Here is a 12,333-nt window from a genome sequence, read left to right as displayed (position 1 = left end):
GAAGTCACTGACAAGTGGACTGAGTCATGTCGGTAGGTGTAGACTACCTGGTTGGGGACCGCGAGATGATAGCAATCCATATTTGGGGACGTTGAATGACATGGCTCAAAATCGTTTACAATGGAGCAGGTGCATACACTCTTTGTGTTCTCCCAAACTATAATCTTTTGAATTCTTCCTGTCCCTTTCTTTTATGTTTCCAAATTTACTTCACTGTATTATACTGCTTGAATAACATCTTCAAACCCTCATAGTTCTGATTACTGCTCATACTTTTACTACCTCTAGCAATATGGGATTTGAATCAACAACTGTACCTCTGTGCTAACGTTGTATGTCAACTCGAACTGATGTACGTACGTACGTACGAAGTTCTACGTTGTTACTGACTGACTGACTGATGGGTAATTTTCAACTATTTCGTGATTAATTCTCTTGTATTTCTTTCTTTCTTTCCACTTTAGAACCTTTTATTATTCCACGTTCAGAGAAAAATGGTGGTCCATTACATATTAAATCTCAATCATCTACACTTAATGAATGGGATTTATTAAAACAATACTTTTCTAATGGTACATTACATCCAGCTGATTTAAAACCAACTGTTGAATATTTATTATCAATACAAAATACTGATAGTTTAGCTAATCGACTTAAACAATCATTACCAGATTGGAATGAATTAATGGTATTATTAAATGAAGCATTTCCTTTAAGTAAATCTCAAAATAATAAGATAAATAGTAAATTATCAAAAAATCATTCAATGTTAAATAATACTGAACATAAGCCAAATCTCGATAATCATCACCAACAGCAACAACAACAACAGCAGCAACAGATTATATCTCCTGAAGGTTCTTGTAAATCAGAAGAAAGTAAGTGTGATTGTATTTCATTGAAAAATATTGTTAATAATGAATTATGTAATTAGATTAGTTGACTTTTATTTTAATGATTCGGTTACAAGTTGATCATCTAAATCTGTGGTTTATACTATTTATGTTGACACATGTAAGTAGTATGTAGCCGTAATCGGAAATGGAATGCTTACTAGCCGGAGATTGAGAAGATTCAATTGAAAGAATCATTAAGTATGTGTAAGACAACTGATGGAAGATGTTTAATTACTGTATTCAATGGATAGTTTTCATATTTTTGTCAAAACACTCTGTAAATTTGTATTCAATGAATAAATTAGTCTTCCCTACCAAGTCTTCATTCACTAAAAATGTACTTATTTCAGTTTGAAGCTGAATATAAGTATACTGATCTTCAAAGTTGATTTTTAAATTATAGTAACTTAATGAAATGGTAGCTTAATAATTCAATAAAGAGTTCATCAATTGGATCAATTGGATCTGTTGCCTGGAGAAAGACTTCTCGACCTTGAGTATGCGGACGATATTGTCTTACTGTGCGATAATGCACAAGGCATGCAATCCGCACTTAATCAGTTGGCAATCAGTGTCCGTAGGTATGGTATGTGCTTTGCACCTTCGAAGTGCAAAGTACTTCTACAAGACTGGCAGGATTCTAATCCTGTACTCACCCTGGATGGTGAGCAGATAGAAGTAGTTGAGAAGTTCGTGTATCTGGGTAGCTGCATAAGTGCTGGTGGGGGTGTGAGTGATGAGATCAATGCACGAATAGTGAAAGCCAGAGCGGCTTATGCCAATCTGGGCCACCTTTGGCGCCTTCGTGATGTTAGTCTGGCTGTAAAAGGCCGGATCTACAACGCGTCGGTGAGAGCAGTTTTGCTCTATGCTTGTGAAACCTGGTCTCTCCGAGTTGAGGACGTTGGACGACTCTCTGTGTTCGATCATCGCTGTCTCCGAAGGATTGCTGACATTCAGTGGCAACACCATGTCAGTAAGGCAGAGGTTCGGCATCGTGTGTTCGGGCACAGAGACGATAATACAATCGGTGTCACCATCTTGAAACACCGACTTCGGTGGCTTGGACATGTTCTACGAATGTCGTCCCAGAGAATTCCACGTCATGCATCGGTTACCGACGATGGGACTGGTTGGAAAAAGTGGAGAGGTGGTCAGTGTGTGACGTGGTGTCGTGGTATGAATGAAAGCTGCAAAGGACTGGCTTGTGTTGGTCCTTCACGACTCCCTGGTTGGGGTCCTAGAGATGGTGCAACACAGTGGCTAGAGACGTTATCAGATATGGCTCAGAATAGAAGCCAGTGGCGACCCTGCTGTAAGCTTCTTTTACTTTCTTCATAAAAAATGGTTGTTTCTTCCTTAACTGAAAGATTTCTTCTGATTGTACCTTTTCGTTCCGTCGTTACTACCACTCTACCTTACTCCAATCTCTTCGTCGTTGTTCTTTTTCTTTTGCGCTCCTTAGTTTTTTTTTCTACTTCTCTTCGAATTCTCATTGTTTTGTGTGGCGCATATATATTGGCGCTCTCTTGTACCAATATTCATGTGTTCAAATAAATAAATAAATATTAATAATTCAATCTTCTTTTTGTTTTTGTTTTTTTGACCTTCATAAAGTTGATTGTATATTTGTATGCGAAACAATGACTCAATGGATAATCTATTCGATTTTAGCCACTTAATCTCAGATTTGACATTGCACTTTCCACTTTAATTTAACCAACATCGGTTGATAATTTCACACACATAGAGTGTAGCTCAATAGCAAGTACACGAACCTGTATCTATTAAATCAATTAGCCAACAACATAATAGATTATAGTATGTGAAAATCATGTCTAATCTCTTTCTACTCACTGCCTTTTTGCCGTAGCGATGTTGATTACAAAATCGAGAGGACGAAAAGCAAATGTCTGGCGCCCAAAACGGATTAGTGGGTTCGGAGAACCCACTCAGGGTAGTTAGAAAACCATGATTCCAAGCCAATGGTACATATGTGTTCCAGGATCCTGATGGAATAAGTGGCGTATAAACTTATTGTCGATCATTGACTACCATTAGACTGCATCCTTTAGCTTTGATTCACCGCCTTGTGGATTAGTCCTTTAGGTCAAACGCTCGGGTCGTGGCCCCCTAGTAAAACCGCCTACTTCGATTTGGGCAGCTGGATAATATCCCAGCTTACACACAAATTCAGTGCTAGTGATGACTGTGCCGGTAGTTAGTGCTAGCCAGAAGCAGGCTATGGTCTGCTCACAGTTTTAGTTGACGGATACCGTTATCTGACCTGCGATCAACAAGTCTCCATCGACCACCTAGACAACTGTCTTCTGTGCCTAGACGCCCGACCTGATCATTCAAGCTTCCGTCTAGTACCACGATATCTGTTGAACGTACTTTCATTAGAAGGAAATTTAACTGGTGGTAAAACTCATTCATGATCGTATCCGGGCTGCAATCAGTTTGAGTGTAGTCGGAGATGACGAAAAGATATAGTTTCTCACACCTATTTGTTCATACGTTGATGGAACTTTCTAATAACAGATTGCTAATGAAGATCCAGTCGTGCAGTGGTGCTTCCTCTCTATCGCTTAGTGTGACAACATCTCCAGCAAAACCAGACGAAAAGGCCTCAGAGTCCCCGGATAAACGCACCTGAAAAATCTTTCTAAAGCGACAAATGTAGAGCGAGTTTGTAGTACTTCACTAAGCTCTTGAATACGGCTCTCGGATAGATAACAGACATTGATGTAAAGACTTTTAAAAGAGATGACTAATTATACAGTATAAACACCTAATTTGTATTTAACCGGTCTTATAATCAATTCATTTGTATTAGGGGGGATCGTCCTCTGGATGTATCTGATCGACCCACTTCACAAGCCAGTCGCTATCTGGACTCGGTAGCTAAGTAGGATAACGCGGTGGCATTTGAAGTGAACGGTACTGGGTTTAAGTCCTGGAGTAAATATTGACTACGGGATGCAGGTAAACCCAGCTGATTAGTCCCAAAAGGAACAGAATGCGCGTCCTGGATCTTACTGTTAACCACTATCCATCTCGGCTTATAAGGTCTTATAATTAGTTTGGACCTTTTCACGAAGATAACTATTGCTGCTTTGTTATTTAGCTGGTGTTAGTCGGCAAGATTGTACCTACAACCTTAAAGGAACTACTGACCTTTCATTGTGCTGATTGTGGTAGGCTTTACTGATGCATACCGATTCGCACAAAACAGCTTTTTAGTTTATGGTTGACTGCCTCCAACAACTTAACATCTCAACATAGTGTGCGTGATTTGTCGAGTCCCTTGGACAAGTTGCGGGCTATATCGTAATTTGATCGTTAGCATTCGATCAACACTAAAAGCTAGGCAAACACGTGACACCGGTTAGTTACAATTATTGCTGAATTGTGACATTGAACCATCGTGGTGATTAGTATATTTCCTACATCACGTTATGCTCTTTGGAAAAATAACAAGAAATTGTATATTAGAATAAAAATATATCAGATCTAATGTATATGTTATGTTCTAAAGAAAGTATGTCCTAGGAGCAAGGCAGTTAGCCGCATGAATCTCAAAATGGTAATTTATTACAATATATTATTGCCTATTTTTACTAAGACTTATTTATTAAAAGTAACTCGAGGTGATTGAATATAGTGATTGATCTCATTATGATTATTATTCGTCTTGTTATCTATTGTTTTATATCTCTTTTTTTCCAGTTGCCCCAAAATTAAGCGACAGTAAATTGTCATCACCATCCTTACCAGTGAATTCAACTAATGAACTCAATCCAAATCGTTTGGACATACGAGTTGGTTTAATCTTATCAGTTAAAATAGTGAGTAATATAATTATGGATAGCTTTCTCTCTTCGGATCATTTCGTTTTATTACGGTTATTTAGTTGTGAATATGTATGCTTAACTATTTTGTGAACTTAGCTGTTCTTATTTGTTAATCGACATTGAATTTATTCATAGATTGGCGTCTGCTGGGATCACCGGGTAAGTAATAGTGAGGTTAGACGCAGGGTATTAGGGAATGATGGTAAATCAGTTGATGAGGTTGTGAATCTTCATCGACTGAGATGGTTGGGCCACGTGTTACGTATGCCTGAACACCGTTTACCACGACGTGCAATGCTAACCGGTGTTGGAGATGGTTGGAAGAAAATTAGTGGCGGCCAAACCAAAACGTGGCATAAGTGCTTGAAGTCACTAACCTCTAGTCTGAGCCATGTTGGTAGATGCAGACTACTTGGTTGGGGTCCGCGTGACTATCGTAACCAATGGTTAGAGACTTTGTGTGACATAGCTCAGAATCGATCACAACAGCGTAGGTGTATACACTCTCTGTCTTCCCCTAAACTAAGAGATTAAAATTGCTTCATATCTTTCTTTCTACGAACTAATACCTTCTTCATGTACTATATCCTTATTGCAATCTTTCTTTTATATATAACCCCAACTGAATTAACTACCTTATGAATCCAGTGTTCATGTTGTTGTGTTAATGAGGTATGGCAACTTGGACCGATGCATATATTGTGCCTGGTCCTACGTAGTAGCTGACTGACTGACATAGATTGGTTTCGAACTGATTTCTTGCTTAAATTGGGACTATTATGTTGAATAGTGCTAAGGCTAAGTGCAGTTTATTCGGCAAAATAGTAAGTCGGTCGATAAGATTGTGAATCTCCATCAAATAAAATGGTTAATGATACGGATCACATATACCTAACGAAAATGTGACATCAGTCTATGAAGCAAGAAGCACAAGACATCTATTTTGTCCTAGCTATAGGTACCATCTTACTACAACCTTCCGATATCGCGACGATGGTCAGTAATACTATAATCATCGTTCGTCCATTTTCTTAGTTGTAATAAATTTGTGATGTATAGAGTATGAAATTACTCAATATCATAATTGCTACGAGGCAATAACTTTCACACTGAATGTTGGTGAACGATTTCACAGAAAATGTTCATCCATTTAATAGTCACCTAGTTGGCATACGAATATCACTTATTTTTTCTCAAATATTTCATTTATATTGGTAACATATGGAACGTATAGAGAAGAGCTTAAATGGTTCTCAAAATTACCGCGTAATTTTAAAACTTATTTTCAACCAATCATTAGAGGGTTTTCGTAAATCAAAAGTGTTTAGCAACAAAATTATTATAATTTAACGATTATAGGAAATTTATTAGTTTTTCAAGGCCTTATTATATCAATCTTCCGATCTCATGTTTGTAGACTTCATTGATAAAACACATACGTAACAAATTCATGTACTTTGCTATGAGTTACACATTATGTAATAAAGACCTAGTGATATTCTCCAGTTACTCAAGCTGTATTAAGTGAAAGCAACTAAGTGGTTGTAAGTTAAACATCGTAATCACTAAGCGGCTACCTCAATAATCTAAGTACAAATTTATTCACATCTGAGGTTTCTTTCTGAATCTTACTTCATCATCAACACCTTTTATTGATGAGTTACAATAATGAAATGATTTAAGATCCAATAACGTTTTCATGTTGATATGTAAATCGTTAATTTATTTGTACCGTTTTTTCCCCACTTCACCAGGTTTCTCTTATTAATTCAATAAATCATTAAGAGAACGATTACCTTACAAATTCACTATGCATAAACTTAAATAAACTAAGACACTGAACTGATTCACCCGTGTGTGTTACGTGAAATTTAATTTAGAAAACAAATGATAAAATGATCACTAAATATTGTTCACTATTGGTTAATTTCTCGAACGATCATTGGGCGATGCTAAAGTGATTCACCTGAAAGCATTGGACGGCTGTTTCGCCCTAGTATAGACACTCCTCGACACTGCGCATCCACGATCCGGCACTCGAGATCGAAGGTCCTGGGTTCTATTCCCGCGTATGCGATTGCGGATGTGCAGCGCTGAGGAGTACTATACTAAGACGAAACGGGAGTTCAAAGTGTCCAGGTTTTCACTGGTGGTGTAGCCAAAATTGACTCATGAATTCAACTGTTAAAATTACTACAGTTTCCACAAATCTATCTACTCATTAATGTTTAAAGAGAGTTATAAATTAGTGTGAGGAAGTAGTATTCAGATTACAACTTAGGGTCAGGAATTGAAGTAGGACTTTTCATCACGAAATGACATCAGCTATAATGTTCAGATGCTGTTTAACCATGTGGAGGAATAAATTTTGCGCCAAAATAAAAGACTCCTTATCTTGGTTCGTAAATTATAATCATGCCAAAAAGTTATTTATTTAGAAAAAATTCTCCCAAAAACTCATAAGTTGGTTCCTCTCTCGATTCCTATTGCATCACCTCTATATTCTTTTTTACTTTGAGCACTTATTTATTTCAAAAAACAAAGAATATTTGAGCAAGCCATTGTTTTCACAATAACTTCATCATCAAGATCTACGGTTATAAGTCCATGGTTATTGTGATATTTTACTAAGACCAACGTAAAGGCGTGCGTGAATCAGTTTAACAATGTTATATGTTAAAAATGATGAACGTTATCATCTGTTACGATATAAGTACCTCAAGATAGTGTTATTTGTAAATCCAAAAGGTCATTTAATAAACGTCAGAATGATTTGCAGTAAAGTGTCAAGTTATTATCAATATAATAGTACTTACTTCTGCTTGTTAGCCCTCGTAAAGGAGCATAGGCCGCCCACCAGCAAATGTAATTGTAATATAATAAAAAATCGTATGAATAAGATGCATAGTAGGAGAATTTCGCCTGGTTAATGGAGGTGACAATAATTAGGAAAGATGAATTTGTATATTAAGTAAGATATAAACACATCAGGAATTGGAAGGGAAGGGGTTTATAATATCCACTTTAGGTATCTGGTAATCCGGACTGGATTTATTTACTTTGTCAAATACATTTATTTATATTATGTAAAAGAAATCATTCTATGTGTAATTGTTTATCTTTCTCATTTGTGGGGTGGCATGGGTGATATGATATTGTTCTTTTAAAGCATCCAAATGCTGATAGTTTATTTATTGAAGAAGTGGATTTCGGTTCAAGTATTGGTAAACGTACAGTGATTAGTGGATTAGTTGGTCTTTATCCTATGGAAAAATTACTCAATTGTTATGGTATATTTGTGATTAATTTAAAACCAGTGAAAATTCGTGGAATCGAATCTCAGGTAAGTAGTAATGATAATAATAATAAGCATCACGTCGTTGTTGATGAGTTTTTACTCTTTTTTTCGATATATATATATGCAAAATGATGGTAGTAATAGATTTCGAGGCCTACATAACTACACTTTTATCAACCTTTGAGGTGAATTAAAAGAAAAACGCTACTTAATCACATTAAAACTTGCTGTTTGTTCTATTTGTTGATTGTTAAACAGAATGTACCTTTTAAAAAAGTTGTTTATCGTTCGTATCATAAACTGACCTTAGTCAGACAACAATTGGAAAACAAACAAAAAATCGTGAACACTTGATAGTAAGTAGAGATGAATGATGGAATCCAGGATACATGTTTCGTCCTATTTAGAAGTCGTAAATAATGCTAACGATTCCTTAATAAGGTGAAGTGAGCGTCCTAAATTCGCCTGCTAGCCACCATCATCTCTGCTTACAGAATGCTTGTAACTTGAAACAATGTCGAGGCAATCCGCTCTGGATGCACATTTGCCAAAAAGAGACCGATCAATTGCAGTCCCCAAACCTCAACGGAAAGATCCAAACAACCATTATGAAAAATGAGTCAAAAAACACGGGGTAACTGTTTCGTTTTAATATGGTACTCATTTGTTTTGGGTATCCACTATTGAATTCAACACTTTCAAATCTAGTAAGTACTCATCTAATCTAATAGTTGTCAATGTATATCTATGTTGGGAGACAACAATAGATTGTTTTTTGGTTGGATTATGAGTTTTTTGCAGTCTGGCCGTGATGACAAGAAAGCAGTTGTATGCTCTCTCTGTGTCTAATATGATTATCGATAAGTCCACCTAGATTGTCAGTAGTACCAGTGGCACGTTTACCAATCGACACTTCAGTTAATAAACAAAAAGCAAGACGGTGGCGCATATGGGTCCTTGAGCTCCTTCTAACCTAGTAGCCAATCAGGAGATAAAGATGGAAGTCAGATCGATTTTCTGTTGTACTCAATTTAGTCATAATTTAGAACTCATGTTTTAATGAGCTAAGGAATTTTAGTCTATTCTATTATGTAGAGTCACACACTGCATTTTTAAAATATGAGAACAATACATTGAATACACTATCTGAACATCTTCCTTGAATTGTCTCGTACAAACTCCGCTGTTCTTCCATTCTCGTTACTAATCTTACTACTATTGTTCTTCTCCTCTGTCAGTAAGAATCCTGCTTTCAGTCTCTGATATATATTACTTATATCTCTCGGTATAAGCAACACACCATAATATAGTAACATGCTTAAGACATTTGATCACATAGTAACACATGCAATAAATTAAAATGTCACAATAACTGACACAAAACCAGAGTAATGGAGGTATAATTATTTCATATCAGAAGGGTTTTCGTGGATATTATAGTAATGTCAATGGTTGAGATCAATAGTCAATTGAAGCTAGACAACCATAGAAAAATCTGGAAACACTGGACGGCCGTTCCGTCCTATTGTGGGACTCCTCTGTGACAGTGCGCATCCAAGATCCTGCCCCCCCCGCGAGATTCGAACCCAGGACCTATCAGCCCCGCGTGCGATTGTCTAATCACTAGATCACTCACACTATTTGTCATCCTATTATGTTAATCATTATCATCTCTACTGTTTCTAATATATTCTTTTTCAAATGTTATTTTCCTAGGCTATGTTACTTTGTGCTTCATATACTGAGAAGAGTTCATCACTTTTGAAAGTACAACCAATACATTTATCAAATAAACAAAATCCTATATTAGGTGAACGTTTTGTCTTTCATTCATTAGTTGATAATTCTAAATCATCATCATCATTTAGAGAACCAGATAAATTATTATCATCTAAAACAAAATTATGGGAACAATTATGTCCAGATTTATCAACATCTATTAATCAATATATTCAATGGCGTGATTGGAGATTAGGTTCAATATGTGGTAATAAATGGATTATTGTATCAGATGATGTTCCACCTGGTTCAACTGTACGTTAAATGTTAACAATGAAAAGAAGAATATATAATGAATACAATTAGGAGTTATTTTATGCTTGTGTTTATTTCACATTCTGTATCATTTTCAACTTCATACAAATAAAAATTATTTTCTTTGGATTTGAAAAATGTTCTCTCAATTTTATACTAAAGTTATTACTGAACTCATCTTGATGAAGATGTTTCTCAATAGTTTGAAAACAATACACTAATATGGAGAGAGAGTCATTTAAATAGTCAGTTTGGGGGAAGGAGCGTTAGAGCGTAGCACACAGTGTATCAGTATCAGATTTCGGATACCGCACGTCACAACATGCACTTTGTTTACCATGTTTAGATTATAGGTATAAACCTGTGTTAGTGGGACATAGATTGGATCAAAGCATATTTCATGCACGATTGTGTTGCTGCACACTGATTGGCTAATTATTAACCAATCAGCACTATCTGATACTTAGAGAAGACTTTAGAATCTTCTCATGTAGAAACTATAAATATACTATCGTTTTTCTTATTGTGCTTCTTGGTTCCATCTATCCTTGTTATTTGAAATATAATTTCGTTCTCGTTCAACCGAGTGAATTGGTGTCCAAGATTACTAAGCAATAGGAATAGCTGGGTTGTAATAAGAGAGAATTATAACAACCCGACATCATCATCATTTGCTTTTGTCTGAAGAGCTTGATATTAGTTTCTAATACATTGAAAAATCAGTGTTGTACATTGTTAACTTAATAAATTTATACAGGAGTGAAGTATTAAAAGGTTAGATTAAGCATATTTTAATCAGACAATTTAATGTTTATTCTGACCAACTCAGAAAAACGATTTCACTGTCATTTGTTTGGAATATATGATCTCTCCATTAAGTATTTGAACTGAATTCTTAGGGTTGCTAGTCTCTCTAATCGTTTCTAAACGCTTACCGTATTGAATCAATGTGACCTAAGTAATCAGTCTTTATTCAAATGACTAATCCGCCTATCCTATAAAACTAATAAAATGGACAAATCAAGGCAATCCCGACATTTAGCAACAAAAACTGATCGAAATTCAGTTCGTGTTATCAACAATGTGATAATTCAAGCTCTTACTGATAAGAAAAACAACATCATGCTTATTGGCTATCTAAACTCAGTAACCTAATGGAACATGCGTTGGACATTTAAAACAAAAGGTGCTGGGTCCGAGTCTCAACGTAAAAAATCAACATTGGAATATAGGTATATCCAATGGACTAGTCCCAAACCAATTTATCAAGGTTGTAATTTGTGTAGTCTGTCTACTAAATACATATACTTGAGACCTTAAATCGAAGTTTAGAGTATATTCATCTTATTTTCCTCGTATGATTTCTTTTTGCGGACAAACCAAAAATTACTTACGTAGGGGACAACACGGACGATAAAACATGATATGATGATGTACGTGGAAGTCTGCTTTTAAAGGAATTTTTAAATGTATTTGCCATGAATTAGTACTTCACATCAGAATAGTTCCGTTGGAACACTAGGATACTATAATCAAACAACTGCTGTCCTCCCAACCAGTATTAACTGTAATCAAGTCCTGATGTTTACTTTTATCCTTTTAAATACAATACTGAAAGGCCTAGATCCGTCATTTAGTTATCTTATTGGAAACCATTTAATAACTGAAATGAATACATTTCTAGTCTATAAACCACACGTTCTAATTATCTGTTTGTCACATGAATATATGTATGCTCAAATCAAGGTTATATTTTGTACAAGTTACGTTGATTGATTGCTAAGTAGTTAACGATTAGTGCCATGCTTGTCCTCAGACCACATAACACTGTGATCGATAGAATTTGATCACCACCAAAGGACTAGATCAAAATGACATTGGTCACTATTCAATATCAATATAATTATCTCGGTGTTATAAGGATTCATTTGGCACCAATACAGCTTAGTGGTAATATATAGGACTGTGAATACGGATTACATATGTTTAAAATCCCATGAGACCCATCAGTTGCCTTAAGATTACAGATGTATTTTTTGTATATGAATGCTGATTAGCATGAAACCTAGATAAACCAATATTTTTTTGTTGACTTCCGATGACAACCTAACATTTTTCACAAATATTGAATTTCATCAAAAGTAAGATTGTCCTAGAAAAAAATCAGTTTCACATCACAGTCTGATGCCAGCCGGGGAACTACCTATCATTGCATACTCACTACCATTGTAGAGAATGGAATCCAAGC

General features: G+C 35.8%; 1 protein-coding gene across 2 annotated transcripts in view; it reads left to right on the top strand.

Annotated features, from left to right (window-relative positions):
- YARS1_1 (Tyrosine--tRNA ligase, cytoplasmic) overlaps positions 1-10,480 on the top strand; it is a 33,868-nt gene extending 23,388 nt beyond the window's left edge. The window contains exons 12-15 of one of the 2 annotated variants that reach the window (XM_051217372.1): positions 465-878; positions 4,629-4,747; positions 7,923-8,096; positions 9,768-10,480. In XM_051217372.1, coding sequence (XP_051064765.1) covers positions 465-878; positions 4,629-4,747; positions 7,923-8,096; positions 9,768-10,094 — 1,034 coding nt within the window. In that variant the 3' untranslated portion in view covers positions 10,095-10,480. Of the gene's footprint in view, positions 1-464; positions 879-4,628; positions 4,748-7,922 lie in introns of both variants that reach the window. The other variant, XM_051217373.1, reaches the window with a different exon arrangement.
- Positions 10,481-12,333: the final 1,853 nt, after the last annotated feature.

Source organism: Schistosoma haematobium, chromosome 5 (genome assembly GCF_000699445.3).
Source record: "Schistosoma haematobium chromosome 5, whole genome shotgun sequence".
Taxonomy (NCBI): Eukaryota; Metazoa; Platyhelminthes; class Trematoda; order Strigeidida; family Schistosomatidae; genus Schistosoma; species Schistosoma haematobium.
This window is presented reverse-complemented; position numbering and strand designations above follow the sequence as displayed.